General features: G+C 39.9%; 1 protein-coding gene, 1 long non-coding RNA gene and 1 other non-coding gene across 13 annotated transcripts in view; all 3 read left to right on the top strand.

Moving 5' to 3' along the window:
* The window catches only part of lrp4 (low density lipoprotein receptor-related protein 4), a 91,757-nt gene extending 81,114 nt beyond the window's left edge, over positions 1–10,643 (top strand). For 3 of the 11 annotated variants that reach the window (XM_067495592.1, XM_067495599.1, XM_067495602.1), the window contains 23 exons: positions 91–216; positions 800–1,008; positions 1,385–1,466; positions 1,741–1,846; positions 1,934–2,135; positions 2,333–2,522; positions 3,362–3,493; positions 3,913–4,053; positions 4,141–4,227; positions 4,320–4,491; positions 4,731–4,893; positions 5,124–5,349; positions 5,463–5,766; positions 5,932–6,150; positions 6,305–6,439; positions 6,700–6,808; positions 7,117–7,309; positions 7,736–7,849; positions 7,996–8,107; positions 8,723–8,781; positions 8,954–9,041; positions 9,145–9,307; positions 10,244–10,643. In XM_067495592.1, coding sequence (XP_067351693.1) covers positions 91–216; positions 800–1,008; positions 1,385–1,466; positions 1,741–1,846; positions 1,934–2,135; positions 2,333–2,522; positions 3,362–3,493; positions 3,913–4,053; positions 4,141–4,227; positions 4,320–4,491; positions 4,731–4,893; positions 5,124–5,349; positions 5,463–5,766; positions 5,932–6,150; positions 6,305–6,439; positions 6,700–6,808; positions 7,117–7,309; positions 7,736–7,849; positions 7,996–8,107; positions 8,723–8,781; positions 8,954–9,041; positions 9,145–9,307; positions 10,244–10,582 — 3,671 coding nt within the window. In that variant the 3' untranslated portion in view covers positions 10,583–10,643. Of the gene's footprint in view, positions 1–90; positions 217–799; positions 1,009–1,384; positions 1,467–1,740; positions 1,847–1,933; positions 2,136–2,332; positions 2,523–3,361; positions 3,494–3,912; positions 4,054–4,140; positions 4,228–4,319; positions 4,492–4,730; positions 4,894–5,123; positions 5,350–5,462; positions 5,767–5,931; positions 6,151–6,304; positions 6,440–6,699; positions 6,809–7,116; positions 7,310–7,735; positions 7,850–7,995; positions 8,108–8,722; positions 8,782–8,953; positions 9,042–9,144; positions 9,308–9,525; positions 9,588–10,243 lie in introns of all 11 variants that reach the window. The other 8 variants (XM_067495601.1, XM_067495600.1, XM_067495603.1 and 5 more) reach the window with 8 other exon arrangements.
* A 3,413-nt stretch (positions 10,644–14,056) lies between these two features.
* LOC137116762 (uncharacterized) lies at positions 14,057–17,399 on the top strand. Its single transcript, XR_010913584.1, has 3 exons — positions 14,057–14,211; positions 14,928–14,988; positions 16,093–17,399. It is a non-coding gene; the product is annotated as an uncharacterized lncRNA (long non-coding RNA).
* Positions 15,075–15,188, top strand: LOC137123083 (small nucleolar RNA SNORD67). The gene has a single exon (XR_010913803.1). It is a non-coding gene; the product is annotated as a small nucleolar RNA SNORD67 (small nucleolar RNA).
* Positions 17,400–18,253: the final 854 nt, after the last annotated feature.

Here is an 18,253-nt window from a genome sequence, read left to right as displayed (position 1 = left end):
AAATCAGCTTGGACATATTGCCTTAATGTGGTGTACACAGCAGTTTTTAAACACAAAAACATAGGCTGAGCTTTAGCACTCTCTCCATAGGTGGAAGGAACCGCTGTGGCAACAACAATGGAGGCTGTAGCCACCTGTGTCTCCCCAGCAACAAGACATATACATGTGCCTGTCCTACTGGCTTCAAGAAAGTGGACCACTACAACTGTGCAAATGGTGAGTTCCTCAACATCTTCAGCTCTTAATTCAGTAGATGTCATATTTATGTAACAGTAAATGATAACAACAACCATTTTAGTTCGTGTGTATTGTTGATTGCATTTAGATGCTATTTATTATTGACCCACAACCATGTTGGTGTCCTGGTGATAAGTGTATACATTTTCAATAACCTTGAATAAATTGGAATCTAGAATAAGACTGACAACACAATAGAACATTGTAACTTCTTTAGTCTTTACAGAAACTCTATCTTTTTTGTGGCTCAAGACTATAAAGGAAAAGCCTCAGCAGTACTTTAAGAAATAACACGGTTTTACCAATTAAACAGTCAGGTGCTTTCATAGGAAACAAAATTCTAGAGAAAATGTAAATGCGGAGGATGAAGCTGTAATGGCAATTTATAACATCTTGATTATTTTATAGTATTTATGTCAGTGCTTGACAGTGAACCGGTATGTTTGAAATTGACTTTATTAGGTTCCAAGTTTACTCTCTGCTAGTGTTGTTCTGCTGTGTTGATTGTTGACCCCAGTGTTAAACCTAGAAGACTGACAGAAGACCTTTGGTCTTTAATCAGGTCTTGACAAGTTCCTGCTTTTTGCCCGAAGGACGGACATCCGACGAATCAGCTTCGATACAGAGGACATGTCAGATGATGTCATCCCTCTGGCTGATGTGCGAAATGCTGTGGCGCTGGACTGGAACTCCAAAGACGGCTTCATCTACTGGACAGATGTCACCACTGACTCTATAAACAGAGCGCTTTGGAACGGTACCAAGCAGGAGGTCAGTGACATTACAGTCTAAATGAAATTAACAATGAAGTCTGAAAAGGTCTCATCTGTTCTAGTCTTAACACAGAGGAGCAACAGCAGAAGACAGGAGGATTTAAGTTTATTAAACACTGCCATCTAGTGGGGCTGATATTACTCTGCGACAACAATTTATGCTTTTAGGTGTAGACTTTAAAATATCTCTTTCAGATTATACTATTTTCCACTGAACAAAATCAGCCTGTGATCAGGCACAGAAAAACAAAACAAACACTAAGAACTAAAAATAGCAAAGGCAGCTGTAAAACTGGGGCTTACCTCTTACAATCTTGATTCACTAATGTCAGTGGCAGACTAAAACAATTTAGAACTTGTTTCTGTTTTTCTAGGTGGTTGTTGATACCAGTCTGGAGAGCCCTGCAGGTTTGGCGATTGACTGGGTTACAAACAAACTCTACTGGACTGATGCAGGTAAATTTAGCATATTCTTAGGTATTTCTGGTGCATTATACATGTGCATATATTATTTTACTTGCATGACATCAACCACAAAAAAGAAAAACAAGGCCACACAAATTCTAAACTTTATTTCACCAACGCCTTTCCAACGCCTTAAAGAATATTTTTCATTTTTGTGCCACGGGGCCGTGGCCAACACCTGAACCTTGGCGTGCATTCACTAATGCTGCCTTTTTGATTTTGTGGCTATGAATCTACACTTCATGTCATGTCTTGGGTTTCTCAGGCACAGATCGTATTGAAGTTTCAAATGCTGATGGAAGCATGCGAACTGTTCTCATATGGGAAAACCTGGACAGGCCCAGGGACATCGTTGTCGACCCAGTTGGAGGGTGAGATGAATAATGAAAATTATATATGAACCTGAGCTTTGCTTGGCACTCTAATTCTTTATTATTAATTCAATTTATTCTTCATAGGTTCATGTACTGGACTGACTGGGGTGCTAACCCAAAGATTGAGCGTGCAGGAATGGATGCCTCAAGTCGCATCGTCATAATCTCATCCAATCTGACATGGCCCAATGGGCTCGCCATTGACTACGAGACCAAACGCCTGTACTGGGCTGACGCTGGCATGAAGACCATTGAATATGGCAGCTTTGATGGGTCTAACCGACAGGTAAAGTTTTGTTTTTAAAGATATTACATCACTTTTACCTCATGGAGTTGGTGTTTTAATGCTAATGTATTTGAGAAACTTTTGGCATGAGATGTTCTTGTTAGAATTGTTCATCCTTTTTAGTGTTTCTGTGAAGTTGGAATCAGCACTGTAAACACATTTGTAACACACAGATTGCACTGCGTTTTTTTATACAGGTTTTGATTGGCAGTCAGCTGCCTCATCCCTTTGGTCTGACTGTACATGAGGACAAACTGTACTGGACAGACTGGCAGTCTAAGAGCATCCAGAGTGCTAACAAGCTCACCGGCTTGGGACGTCACACACTGGCCGAAAACCTGGAGAACCTCATGGACATTCATATGTTCCACAGACACCGCGAGACAGGTGCGCGTCCACATGCTAGGTCAAGTCCGAACTTATGTACTTTTGTAGTGTATTTTTTTTCCATGTAGATCTGAGATGAATAAAACATTGACTGCAAGGGTAAAGTGTAGACTTTCACCTGTAATTTCCTTCCCCTCATGGAAATAAACTTGTGGCTATGCTCACACATTGTATTTAATATTATCAATACAGGCCCGGAGTTAAGATTACAATTAAGAGTTGAGATTATAATATTCATAATTTGAGTTGTCAAATGTGTATAAAAATGTCTTAAGTATTCACAACTGCTCATCCAAAGGAGAATGTAGGTGTAGTGAACACATAACAAACACACCTAAAATCATAGTGAATAGTTTATTTCAATTCCAGTGTGCAATAGTACAGCAATATGAAACGTACAATAGAAAGATGTGTCACTGTTATATCTGGACAACATTTTACATTTCCTGTTAAGTTGTAGTCTCTTGTGACAAGGGAATTTTTTCCTGCCACATTGTCTTTTTTGATTTTAGCCATCTTTGCTCAGAGCTCAGATCCAGTGTCTCTGTTCACACTGGGAGGATTACAGGTAAAATGAGCCCAGGCGAGTGGGCAGAGCACCTCAGGGCCTCATACCAAACTGAAACCTCACTGATCTCACTGATTTGTGAGGCTTTCCTTTTTTGCCTGAAGGGTTTCACTTTTCCTGAGTTAATAATTTCAGTTTTACTCTCAATATTGGGTGTTTCTGTTTTGTTTGTTCCAGTTTCTTCCATTTGCTTTCAATTATTTCCCTCTTAACTGACCTAGAAACAAGGATGGTGGATGAGCTGAGTCTATTTGTGTGTCTCCTTCTGTAGTAAATAACCCATGTGCAGTGAATAATGGAGGGTGCAGTCACCTCTGTCTCCTAGCACCTGCTCCCAAAGGCTCCAGCTGTGCCTGTCCCACCGGGATAAACCTGCAGACAGATGGAAAGACCTGCACGTCTGGTACGAAAAAACCTCACTGCATTTCCGAAATATTGACCCAAAAATTTGTCACTGCTCTATAAACTAACCCAACAACAACTGCTTGTAGTTTATGTAGTACAACTTCTCTTGGTGGCAATGAACCAAAATGACTGAAACCCAGAAAATGGGCATCTGGTAAATCTTCTACCTAGTGGAACTTGTTGACATTTGAGTCAACTTTATATTCAATGTCTGTCTATTCAATGCAGTGACAAAAGCCTTTAAACATATCTTAAATAAGCCATCAAATAAAAGAAAAAAGTCTCAAAAACACCTTAGAGGGTTCAAAGGGTTAATGTCAAAAGCCTTTGCTGTCAGGAAGATAAAAGTATGCGACCCCCTTTATATTATGACCTGTCACATGACACCTGTGTGTGTGTGTATGTATGTGTGTGTAGGGATGAGCAGCTTTCTGATCTTTGCACGGAGGACAGATATCAGGATGGTTTCTCTGGATATTCCCTACTTCGCGGATGTGGTTCTGGCCGTAAATAGCTCCATGAAAAACACAATTGCCATTGGGGTTGACCCCAAAGAAGGTTTGTACTACTACTTTTAAAATGCTTATTTAAAAAGGTAAATGTTGCAGAAATAGCCTCCTTACCTTTATGTGTCACCTCCTGCAGCAATGGTTTATTGGTCTGACAGTACACTTAAGAAAATCAGCAGGGCCAATATCAATGGTACAGCACACGAAGACATCATATCTACAGGTGAGGAGAACTGCTTACATCTACGATGCTGTTTCACGTCCCCCACTTACAGTATCATGACTCCATCTCGGTTTCTGTGTCTCTTCCTGTAGGGCTGATGACGACAGATGGTCTAGCAGTAGATGCCGTTGGCAGGAAGATCTACTGGACAGACACAGGAACTAACCGCATTGAGGTGGCCAACCTGGATGGCTCCATGAGGAAAGTTCTTGTGTGGCAAAACCTGGACAGTCCTCGAGCCATTGCTCTCTATCATGAGATGGGGTGAGGCAGCTTTAGTGTCAAAGATTATTTTCAGAGCCTCGGGTTAAAACCTCCTATTAGACAGGCAAACATTGTAATAGGTCTTAAATTATGATTTTGAAATAAATATAAAAAATAAAATAAATAAATAAGAGGAAAATATATCATGACTCAGCATGTCCATCCTTTTTCATGCTGTTTGACCTTTGACCTTGGTGTCCTCCTTTTCGCATCTTCCCCTTCTCTCACTTCTTCTCTAGTTATATGTACTGGACCGACTGGGGTGAGCACGCTAAGCTGGAGCGCTCAGCAATGGATGGATCAGACCGTGTGGTCCTCATCAGTAACAGTCTGGGCTGGCCCAATGGCCTGGCCATCGACATTGCTGGCTCTCAGTTACTGTGGGCAGACGCTCACACTGAGGTCAGTTGGGATGAATTTTCACCTCACAAACCATCAATAAGACAAGTTTTTTCCCTTAAATCCACTTGTTGCAAGTCAATCTAGATCAGAGGACCTGTTTAATTTAAATAATTTCACCATTTTACAAAATAAAGAACGCAAAAACATGCAAGAATTATTTTTTTTTAAGTTGCTATAAAGGTAAATGCATTAACTTAGGTAAACCCTGTTGTCTCTGTGGTTCTCTCCAGCGTATTGAAGCATCTGACTTGAAGGGGCAGAACCGCCGCACCCTTGTCACTCCTGTCCAGCACCCATATGGTTTAACCCTGCTGGGGTCCTATATCTACTGGACCGACTGGCAGAGCCGTAGCATCCAGCGAGCTGACAAGAACACTGGAGCCAACACCATCACTGTGCGAGCCAACCTGCCAGGCCTCATGGACATCCAGGCTATAGACAGAGAGAAGCCACTAGGTGGGTCTAAGAATTTTGACCTTTGAAAGACTTCAGTGTTGCATCATGGGAGTTCTAGAATCCAGTTTTTAATTGCCTCTTTTTATCAAGCCTTCTCTTTCTGGCCTCTCTAGGTTTTAATAAGTGTGGCATAAGGAACGGGGGCTGCACCCACCTTTGCCTGCCTCGTCCCAATGGCACATCCTGTGCCTGTCCCACTGGCATCTTACTGAAGGGAGACGGCAGGTCCTGTGATGACTCACCTGAGACGTTCCTGCTCTTCTCCAACCGTGTCAGTGTGCGCAGAATCTCCCTAGACACAAACGACCACAGCGACGTACACGTACCAGTGCCTGAGCTACACAATGTTATCTCACTGGACTATGACAGCGTGGACGGAAAACTTTACTACACCGATGTTACCCTGGATGTTATAAGGTGCAAATGCAAGATCTAAATCCAAACTTTCTCTCGCATTTTATCTTATAGGATTTAAATAAAATGAAACATTTGCTGACATTATTATAGAACAAGAAAAAAAACTCACAGTAATAATTTTATTTGCTCTTATCAAATAATAGTTTGTAAAAAAATGTTTCTTAGGCGTGCAAACCTAGATGGCAGTGGTATGGAGACTGTGATCAGCCAAGGCCTGAAGACCACGGATGGGCTGGCTGTTGACTGGGTGGCCAGGAACATGTACTGGACCGACACCGGGCGTAACACCATTGAAGTGGCCCGGCTGGATGGAACGAGTCGCAAAGTCCTGGTCAACAACAGTTTGGATGAACCACGGGCCATTGCAGTCTTTCCGAGCAAAGGGTATAAGAGTGGATTATGCTTCATGCACCCTCAAATTCAAGTTTTTATTCACATGCCGTTAAAGTATATCTGTTTTTGACCTGGCAAAAAATTTCTTAAAGCCAAAGAGTTTTTTAAATGTATTTTATAATAAAAAAGATAAACTGCTCACCAGGTTCTTGTTCTGGACTGACTGGGGTCACATTGCAAAGATTGAACGATCTCACCTGGACGGCTCCGACCGAAAGGTCCTGATCAACACCGACCTGGGCTGGCCAAATGGTCTCACACTAGACTATGACACAAGAAGGTGGGCTTTACTGCCTGTACAGCTGGTAATATATAGAAGCCTTGTGAATAGATATTATGAAAATGTCTTGATCTAAAAAAATAAAATAACAGGACAAGAGGGCAGTACTGAAGATTATACATTAGCCAATGATTGTATCACTACTAAACATTCTGAGATAAATCCACCTATTAAATGGATTTTTGCATATTCCGCAGACTGTCGGACACAAATCTGTTACTGCATTGTTAATTAAAAGAAATGTGTTACGTTTTTGGCAGGATCTTCTGGGTGGATGCTCACTTGGATAGGATCGAGAGTTCTGACCTAAATGGGAAACTGCGTCAGGTCCTTGTTAGCCCGGTGTCCCACCCATTTGCCCTCACACAGGTAACCACTACCCCTGGTCACTCTCAGCTGCTAGCCACACTGAGCTGACCCTCCCTCGTGGCTGCTTCCTCCACTCACCTGCTCTCTTTCACTCATTGGCTCACGTATGACTTTCACTGTTCATCTTTCCATCCTCAAACTCAAACCGAACCCATTCGACTAAACCATTTCTTCTGCTTTCCTTCCACTCTGACCCTCATTTTTCTTCCTCCTCTCTCCCTCCCCTTTACCTGCCCCTTTCTTCCTCCCATCCCCCTGCTCCTTGTCTGTGTTTTCCTCTCCTCTCTTCTTCTCCCACGTTTCCCCAGTTGAAGCCGGTGTCCTCTCCTCTAACTCCTTTCTCCCGACTCTCGCAGCAAGACCGCTGGATTTACTGGACGGACTGGCAGACTAAGTCCATCCAACGGGTGGACAAACACACTGGTCGTAACAAGGAAACTGTGCTGGCAAATGTGGAAGGCCTTATGGACGTTATAGTGGTATCACCTCACAGACAGACAGGTGAGGAGATTTTTCTTCTGATGGCTCCAGCTGACAGGGGAGACACCAAGACTTGAATATGTTTATAGTTTTCCCAACTACAATGATAATACAAAGAAAGACCTGTTTGTCTTTCTCATGATGTTCTATCATTATTAGATACACAGGGCAATGCAATTATCTGATTGGTCTGTCAGTATGGTAACTAATGATTGGTTAGTACGAGCTGAAAAACGACCAATATCATAAGCCTGCATATTAGTGTGACTGTGCACAAGCATCATTTGTTGCTTTGCGAGCTGTGAGACTACTACATACTACCAATGTGCTACTCTTGGTACCTTAAGCTTTTTGATATAAACCAACCTAATTTAAACACTCTGATTTCAAATATACCACTCAGAAAATTTGGTGGTAGTTGTAAATGTTGCTTTTCCTCTCATTCAGGGACCAACCTCTGTGGGGCAAATAATGGTGGTTGCACTCACCTTTGCTTTGCAAAGACTAACAGTTTTGTGTGTGCCTGCCCTGATGAACCAGATGGGAGACCGTGCTCCACCAGTAAGTGACCACTCTAACTGCAATGTGAATAGTGTGTGTACATTTTAAAGTTCAACTAAAAACAACTTAATAAATATATACTGACAGAGTACTTAGCATGAACTTTCTGTACCACATTTAACCTCTGATCTACATATATTTATTAGTTTCAGGTTACATCCCCACTTCTCCAGCTAGAGGAACCAGCAGTACTCCTGTCCCCAACAAGATCCCTAAAGCTTCAACAGACACTCCAGACAGGGCACTACCACTGGTTAAGTAAGTTAATTTTTTGTCACTTTAAATAGTTATTTAGAAGACAGATTCCTTTCTAAAGTGTTTGTCTTGTTCATTCACTCCAACATCTAATCAACCCGGCTCTAATAATAAATATATTTAATGTAACTCGAGACATTTTAACTCCACTGCGCTAAGAATGACAGTTAGCTTGTTTCCCAACTGTGATAGCATCATTAATTTAAAATTAAAGGCATTCTAAACCTTTTGTCTGCATAGGATGCTGTAATATTCTACCATATTCCTATGATAAGCTTTGTTCATCTGATTTGCATAACTTCATTATGAGACCTACAATAATGGGGGAAAAAGAGAAGTGGCTTGTTTTTTTATTGACCATAAATATTTTGAATGCTCCCAAGCCTCTAGGAGGTTTGATTTTTTTAATTTTTTAATTTCACGTAAGATTATAATCCAATTTTTAATATTTAATATAAAACACAAAAATTTTCAACCAGCCGTTAGAAAAAAAGTCTTCCCTAAAGGCTCTACAGAGTATAAATCTGAAATAAAAGAAAACATATTTTTTAGATCAAAAAATAAGTAAAGTCCTCGGGGTTATAGTATATATTGTGAATTTCTGTTTTACTTTTACAGCTGCACTGACAAGAACCTAAATGTAGAAGACTGTTCTGATGTTGTGACAGCTCCTCATGGTCAGTATACTAAAGTTCTTTCTCATGAGTTTGCAGATTCAAACCATCACGTAAAGATTTAAGAAAACACAGATGTATTTTAGGGGAAAAAAACTTGAAGTTTAAGCAAAACTCTCAGCAAAGTTACTATATTTTGTCTGTAAAGACTTAACATCTGTGCCATCTATTGCAGGAGAAGGACTCCATATCAGTTATGTGATTGGTGGAGCTCTAACCATTCTGGCTATTCTGATCCTCATTGCTGCTTTGATCATTTACAGGTTAGACCCCTTATTTACTTTAAACGGAGAATGTAATAACTTACATGTTATAGAAGATGGATAGTTAAATATCTAAGCCATTTTCTGACCTTTATATCATCAGCAGACATAAAAAGTCAAAGTTTGCTGACCCTGGAGTGAGTAACCTGACCTACAGTAACCCTTCGTATCGGACATCAACACAAGAGGTGAAGATTGAGGCATCGCAGAAGCTTCCAATATACAACCAGCTTCGATATAAGAAAGAGGTGACTGCCAACACTGAAGTGAGAACAAGAGTTTGTTTGTTTAGTATCTGAAAGGATTTAAGGTGAATCCATGATATTTTCATAGACTGATCTCGGATACTGTAGGTGTAACCACAGCGACAAATGAATTTAATGTTCCCTCTGTCATGCCAGTTGTGTTAAACTTTTGTAATATGACAAAAGCAGGTCACAGACATCAGCACTCATCTTCTCCCCCTCTATTTCCCTCACTGCAGCCCTCTCATCCCTACAACTCCCTCTCCCCCTTTATCTTTTGACCCACTGGTCCCGTGGAGAGGTAGTTGCACGCAGCATGGGAGAGTTGTGTTCATTATCTCCTTTCACTGCATGTACTTTGCTGTCTAAATATAGCAATCTCTCTCTTTGGTGTGGTTCTTGAGCCCTGCGATCGGTGTCAGGTTTTTTGTGAAACTGACGTATCAACAGAAAACACATGTAGTGTAAACATAGAATTTATTTAAGGTGCTACATGTATTATTTTTAAACACCATTATGTCATTTTTATTTAAATGTGAGGAAAAAACGACATTCGGTTAATTTCACTTCAGATTACATGGAATGGCAGTCTGTTTTTTGTTTATGGTTTTTACTGTATATACCTGTAGCACCTTAATCTTAAAAAATTAAGAATAATCCTGCAAGACTGTGCAGTGTTTTAAAAGAAGCCAACTTGCTGTGCATGGACTGTGTTTAAAGTTGATCTGTTTTCTGGAGTGTTGAGCAGTTGATTGCTGATTATTCCCTAACGCTTGAGCATTTAACATTTTTTGTGTAGCCGAGGTTAACGTCAATAAAGTAATTATTATGTAAAAAGGAAGGATGGTTTAGAGAAGGAAGGAAGAAAGCCAATGAAGACTGCATGCAACTAAGAATTAAAGCCAGATTTCCCTATAAACTGCTAAGACTTTGAATTATTGGTGTCTCGTTGTGCAGGGGGGTGTGGACGGAGGCTACAAGGAGAAGATCCGCATTGTAGAGGGCGTGTGTCTCCTTTCCAATGACGAGCTTTACTGGGATGACCTAAAACAGATCAAGCCATCCCGAGGCGGTCTGCACGCCTGCATGCGTACAGACACCGTGTCCCTGCAGGCCAGCAGTGCTTCACTAGATGATGGCGAGACGGAGCAGCTCCTTCAGGAAGAGGCCTCTGAATGCTCTTCCATAACAACCCTAACCCCTTCAGCCATCACCCCGCAGCGTCACGCTCAGCACAGCCTGCCCGACACAGGCTGGGCCTCCATGCGCAAGCCCTCCACTGAGAGCGAAGTGTGAGGGAAGCCCCCCAGCCCTCTGTGCTTTATCTCAACCTCCATAACCTATTGCACACATACACTCAGTAGCTGGTACAAACAAACAAAGTTTAAGTAGGTACAAACACAATTAACAGTTGCATATGTAGAGTATATATGCATATGTAGAACAGACATATATGGACCTGGTTAGACACAACTAAGCTCCAATAAACACAACTCCTTTGTCTGAAACTGGGGATCCGTCCTCCTTGCATACGCACACACACACACACACACATAGTACAGTCCTCCAACAATACCCTCAGTGCTACTGCCTTTAGGCAAAAGAAAAAAGAAAAAACTTATGAGCATGCTGGAATAAGATGCAAAGTATTCTGGGGAGGAAGTGAACACAGAGACCTAAGTGTTTTCTGTTTAAGGATACAGACTTTGGACAAGACGAAGGCTTCTCTGTGTACTACACCTTTTTTTTTTAAGTTTGTTTTTGTTTTGTTTTTTTGGATGAAGCTAAGATGACATACTCCCTGGATGATGTACCATGATGCTCTCTTTAATGCCACTCATATCTTTATGAACTCTTATTTATGAACGTTTTGTACTTGTAGAGGGTTTGCTGACTCTCAGAGAACGGCAGGTGTCGTGTCAAACCTTTTTGGACCGGGGTATTCATGAGTTGTATTTATGACAGTGCCAAAGGGTGGGGCTTTACAGAGTCTCCATACTTCTTTTTGCATTTACACTTCAACAGAAATTAATCTTTATTATGGATTGTTAATTTTCTTTGATTTTATTGATTTTCCCTTACAGGTGAGAGATCTCATTTATTACATCTGCTTGTGAATTCTTATTTTGCAGCTTCCAAAAGGTGAGGATTCTTTGTACTCTCTTTTGGTTGCAGGAGTCCATTCATCATTCATAAAAGTAATCGGAAAGGTGCTGTGTGTGTGTGTGTGTGTCTGTGTGTCTCTGTGTGTGTGTGTCTGTGTGTGTGTGTGTGAGAGAGAGAGAGAGAGAGATTTTTATTTTTTAAGTTGTTAATTCAACCATTGCTGATCTTCGGGCATAGCAGAGGAAGCCACGATGAAGTAACAACCTAAGTGCCAAACATTTTGTTTGTTGTCCTCCTTCAGCTGTATATTTATTTTCTCAGAGGTTTTAAAATGTACATGGCATTCATTTTATATGGTTTTGGTTACCCAAATCACAAAAAAGACTAATCTTCTCACTTACCACTAATGCTATTCAGCCCTGCAAATAGTTGTGGTTTTATTTGCTCAAGTGTTTAGATATACGTCTCTAGGAACATTATCAGCACAGTCTCATTGGACTTTCCAAAAAATGTGAAACTTTTTCTGTACTACAATTTACTGCTAGACAAATGATTATTTATGACAGCACTTACTGTTACAATTTAAAGCTCTTTCATTTTTGATTTTTAGTTTACCATCAATTTATTTTCGGTGCTTTGGTTTGTGTGTGTGTGTGTGTGTGCGCGTGTGTGTGTGTGTGTGTGTGTGTGTGTGTGTGTGTGTGTGTTTTAATAAGGTTTTCTCACCTCTGTAACAGAATCCCAGTTTCAGTTCTGCTTCGGTCTCTCTTTTATTCTGGCAGTTGCAAGTTTCAGAGGTACAGTAAATCAGGACTTGGTATATACATGTACAAACAACTTCTGCATGGCCAAACATTACCAGAGGTAATTGAGAACATTTGTTCTTTTTGTGGTTTGAGTATTGATGCATCAACTCAGTAAATCGGTAATGCATAGATACATTCACAGTATCCACCACAGGTATACTGTATAACAAATGGGTAACTTAGGAACACTGTGCTTATATGACCCCATCAGACATGGAGGGTTATAGTTTAGAAATATATCACTTACAACTTACTGAAAAATGAATTTAATACAAGTAAAGATATTATGCATTGCTTTAACTTTAGAGTACCATTGTGTTGTCGCTGAAATATGGTACAAGGAAAATACTATATTGACAAATATATTGGTTAGACTTCATAGACCTATGTATTTCGAAGTATCTGCTACAAGCTCAGCAACTTGCTGATTTGCTGCTAGATGAAGCACTGAGGCCAATGAAAATGGGTCTTGGCAGCTACATAATTACGGTGTCTGACGGTTGGTTGACAGTAGCCCTACAGTGCATCAGTGACCCAGTAACCAATCATCTTGGCTCACAGTCCCTCCAACTTTGCTGCAGGAATGCTAAAACTGTACAGATTTTATCATGTGGATATAAGCAAACATTTCTGTTAAAGATATTGCATTAATTAAATTGTATAGTCTTTTGTACAAAGGGATTTTGTGACCATTTTTAGATTTATATTAATTTTACTCACTGGAGAACTTGTTTGTTTGTTTGTTTGTTTGTTTGTTTGTTTGTTTGTTTTTGCTGGATTATTTTAACCACTGTTTTCCATGCTTTGTAAATGATAGGGAAGATGCCAGTTATTTAATAGTGCTCTTTTATCTTATGAAATACTGGTTGCTTATAGCTGTTGTAAAATTAACAAAAACAGGTATTTATGATTTCGGTTTGGTTGTCACTTGATGTGTAAATATGAAAAGACTGTATATGTATTTCCATGGCAGTACTAACAAGCTGTATTGTGTGATATAGTGAATTATCCCTTTGCTATCTTTTAATATAAAATTGCATTTGCATTACAGTGAAACTTTTGACTCACGTATCTGTGCACTTAATTTCTCATAGACAAATGCCTTTCTGCAGGGAATTAAGTACTTAACGAGTTTTGTACAGAATGAAGAATGTGTGACTCTGAGAAGACGTCAAGCAAAACAAAGGCAAAACTCAAGGATCCATTTTGGAGGTAGAAGATCCATCAATATTATGTGTAACCGCGAATCAGTTCGGGGGGGGGGGGGGGGGTATCATAGATGTATTTGTTTTTGTTTTTTAATGCTACCTTGTTATGATAAATGGATATAAACTGTAACGCCACAAATCTTAAAAGGGTTATTATCATGGATGTCAAATAGAGCCTTTATTGATTCTTCATCACCCTTCAACTCACGGGCACCTCTTAGGTTGTTGCATTGCATCATAATTGGGGATCAAATAATTTATATAATATTTTAATTCCTTAAATGACATTGTGCGACAGTGACAGTGTCGATTTTTGGACAGCTGTGCAGAGCTGTGTGGTGAACTGCCACATGACTTACTGGATTATTAACTCCAAAAACATCAAGCGTAGTTTATAATTTCCTGAAACATACATACAGTGAGAATGGAAATGGTTAAAGTCAAACTGACGTGCAGAGTAATGTAAAAGAATACAAACACAACTTCATGTTTGAATTGAATTAATTAAATACATTTAAATTTCACTAAACACAAAGGCTTTGAACCACGTAACGGGCTACTAATCATCTAACATTTTGCTACTATTGGCTGTTTAACATTAACGAATACAGCTATCCAATGAACTTCCACGACGTCTCATCCTTAAATCCAATCGGCGACAAGGTTTTACTCGAGTCGCTTGTTTAAAAAAAAAAAAAAAAAAAAAAAAAAGAGGGGAAGTGAGTGTGGGGTCACAGCTACGACGAGGAACGGCACCACACAAATATGTTTTATGGAAAGAAAAGCAAGCTGTTTGTTTGATTTTGTAAGTATGATTTTGGTTGGTGTGTCTTAGGAAAGACAGTGGCATTTAGGTGAAACTGAAGCAAATCCTTGGCGCTACCTGGCTAGCTAAGCTAATTCGGCTAACGCTACTGTGACTACTGGTTAACGCAAAGTTACTGTAATACTGTATGAGTTCTTTACGATTGGCCACCTGATCACTGTACATTTTCTATAAGCCAGGTCATTCTCATTATAGGACATGTAATCTAAACTAGTAATGGCTTCACATTTAAAATCATTGGCGTGTAACGTTCCTTAGGGCCCTGCTCTGCTATCTTCGGCTAACAAATGAACAAAGCTATTGTTTGCGTCTAGAGATTCACATAACGCATGTGGTTACTAAGAACTTAACGTTACATTAAACAAGAACAGTGCTACAAAATTTACTAATCAAGCATAAGTAACAAATTTATCTGATTCATTAGAAGAAGCGATGGCCTTGCGAGCAAACTTAGTAGGCCTGGCGAATATTCCCCCCCCCCCGATATTTCCCCCCCCCCCCCCTTTTTCGGACTTTCTCCTGCGCAGGTCGATCTCAACAAAGAAGCTTTGCATACGTCTTAAGCTCGATCTATGGTCCTGCATTGGAATCTACGTTGAGATGGACTATCAGTCCATCCACAGAAAAGTTATATAAGTTGCTGTATCGTTTGCGCTGGCCGGATTTTCTAAAGTCTTGAATGTATTCTGTTGCAGTGATATTACACACCCAGATTCGCAGCAGTTGTGGATGACACAGACTGGATGAAGCCACAAGGTAACTTTGAAATCAAACACAAATCCTACAGGCGTGTCACCGACACAGCTTCATAAACCATTGTATGGTACAATCTGGGGGATGTGAATGAGAGTGATGAGTTGCACTAATCAGTTGGGGTGTTTGTTGCAGTGTCATCATCACCCCAACCTGACCCAACCTGAAGACACACAGTGTGCACAGGGGCCATCTGACTCAACACTTCCCCATAATAACTAAAGACCACATTTTTGTAACATTTTGTCACCAGCTTTAAAGTTCTTCGTTATTGTCTCAACTAGTGATTACTTGGACAGGTTTTAAATTTGCAGTTGATTTAGACCTTTTTTAGCCACAAGACTTCCTGTGCAGCTCAGTTATTTGGACTAAGTCAGTTGAATGTTGGCGTTATTTGTCCGTTAATTATTGAACTGTTATTGTCTAAGTGCCCCTAAATCTATTCAACCCTTTTAAGGGCTGGTGCCATAATGACTATGGGAGAGAAAACGTCTAATACGGACATTTTAATACTTAAATGCTGCTGTTGTGTGCAAAAGTCAACTGTTCTTTATTGTGGCAGTAATGTGGCCATTCATCAATCTTACTACTGGCCTCTAATATTGGTGTTTCTAAGGCTGCCTGGGTTTCTTTTTCAATATGAAAGATGGCACCCTTACCCTCACTGGTTTGCACTTCTGATTAAAGCAACTGTGGCCTCATTACAGAAGTCAGTGCAATATGCAGAGTATTCTTGGTGGCAGCTTTTTAGTCACATTTTATCAGTGCAAAGTGGCACTTTGTGTTTTTTTTTTGTTTTTTTTTTTCTTCTTCAATGAGGCAGGGAAGGTCTGTGCAGCACATTATCTGTTTTAGTGTGTTTACAACTTGCTACACTTCTATTTTTGATATAGCTGCTTCCATGAGCTGCACTGGTGGTCACTAATGACCCAGAAAAAACTTATTCCAGCTAGACCCAGATAATAGTTGGGCTTCAGTTGTTTGGGTTTTTTTTTCCTGCTGTTTCTCTATTTTGTGTGTGTCCAGACCACTTCCTTAACTTAATAACTGACTTTGCTTTTTAATTCTCCTTGTCCTCTTTCTCTCTGTCCTTGCCCTTTATCCTAGGCAGTCTCACGCCCAGAATTTCCTGCCAGCTTCCACAGCAGCCACCACTGGTACAGACAGAGGTCACAACCAGTGCTCAGCAGGTAGATCATCACCTGCTGCACATGGTCGCCTGCCCTTGATCCCAGAGTAACGGCCGACTGCGTGAAATACAAATACTGTATGCTTTTTAAGTCTGTTTTTCTACGCTTAAACAACTGAGACATTTTCTTTACTGCAGATCTTTTTCTATTTCTGCTCAGTTTTTGCGCCGATTTGCTTTTTCTCTCTTTTACTGGGCAGATAAGCACACGTTGTAGTTAGGGCTTCTAACACTTGGGACACATTAGTACTGCAAAGCACAAACTGCCACCAGCTTTATTATCGCTTTAAAAGTAAATAGAAACCTTGCCTTTATAGGTCCTCCACAACCTAATGTAATCTAGAATCTCCTGTTTGCTGTTTTTACAGCTGCTGCAGCAAACAGCCTCCAAGAATTTTCCTAGTTTTCTAACAATGCCCTCAAAAATAAGGTTCTTTGTGTTTGTGTGCCCCATATTGACATGAATTGTGCAAATGGGTTTTAAGTAACACTGACCGTTGTGTACACTTGGAGGACCTCTCGGGTCTGTAGCTTTATTGTAAGCTTACTGCTGGTAACCAGAGTCCTGTTTTGCTACGTTACACTTAAAATACGAGTTGCCTTAACTGATGGCAGCACAGAAAACATGGTCAATACTGTAGTAAATATGCACAAGCTATTATATTCCTGACAGCCTTGTCATAGCATTCAGCTGTTCAAAAATTCTTTGAATCAGAGCAGTCATACATGACAGTAATTGCTTTTACTGAGGCAGTTTTGCAGAGGTGACTGCAATGGTTTGACTGTTCATGGATTCATCTATGGGATTACATGTTTTCGTGCTTGCCTTTTATCATCAGAGGCCATTGCTCATACAGATCTGCATGGTCTTGGGTTTTCTATCAAGGTCTCAAGATTGATAATCCATCTATTTGTTTAAAGTTACGCAATATATCTGTATTACTGCCATGTAAGTAGGGTTGCCTTGTAAAATTCCTTTCATTAGTAAAAAATATTTTTTCTAAGTTTTTATTTTTATTCTTTGAATCCCTTTTTTTGAAATTCACAAGCTATATTTCTTATTTATTTTTCACAAGCACAGAACTATGTGCAAAGGTAAGTGACGTTAAAGTAAAAAGCTGCTTTTTTAATTCATGCTTGTCAGGTGGGCGACCAAGTGAATCTCCTATATAAATGCTGATTTGTATGTGAATTAATTTATTTAAAGATAAAAGTTCATAATTCATGTAATGCTACCTGTGGTCAGTGTTATAACAACATGCTTTCTGAGTGAGAATTGATTGTTTGTCATATGCACAGACAGAAATCATGTTTCCCTGCACAATGAAATTATACTTTGCCATCCACACTAAATGTCATACAGTAAAGTGTGGACCGGCACTGCACAGCAGGGGAGGGGAAAGGGCTGTTAGGGGTTCAGTGTCTTGCCCAGTGTCAGGGACACTTCGACATATAGCCAGGGCCGGGGATTGAACCACTCACCCTGTGGTCCGTGGACGACTGCCTTTACCAACTGAGCTACAACTGCCCCCTTTAAGTTTTTAATAAGGCAATAAAGTGATTTAAAAGATTTGTGTTTTGTAGTGAACATTGTTTGCCAAGATTTGGTTTGGTTTCTGTATGTAAATGTAAAATTCTGTAGATAAATGTATAGGGCTACATTTATCTATGCAACCTGATTGCAGTACTACTAAATTTGTTAAGTGACTCAAATGTTTAGCACTAAGCCCCTTTGGTACAATATAAAAATACATTGTATAAATAACAGGTAAATTCTTGGTTTATTTACATTAATACTCCTAACACGTCTCTTCCAATAATTGTTTCAAATGCTGAATGGTTAGACTTTAACATGGTATAGTGGCTGATGTGGGATCAGACACTTTTAAATACAATCCACGCTACATGTTGTGTCTCACCACTTAAAGGTGAGTGGCATAACTGGCAGTACTGATTAGACTAGTGGAGGCTGCCACAGTCTAGGTAATTAATAGGAAACAATTAAATTTGTTGACAAATAAAAATGGAAGTTTGGATTCTACATAAACATGTAGAAATTGGGAATTGTTCAGATTGAAT

Source organism: Channa argus, chromosome 2, assembly GCF_033026475.1.
Source record: "Channa argus isolate prfri chromosome 2, Channa argus male v1.0, whole genome shotgun sequence".
In the NCBI taxonomy this organism is placed as follows: domain Eukaryota; kingdom Metazoa; phylum Chordata; class Actinopteri; order Anabantiformes; family Channidae; genus Channa; species Channa argus.
Note: the sequence above shows the minus strand (reverse complement) of the source record. Positions and strands in the feature narration are given on the sequence as shown.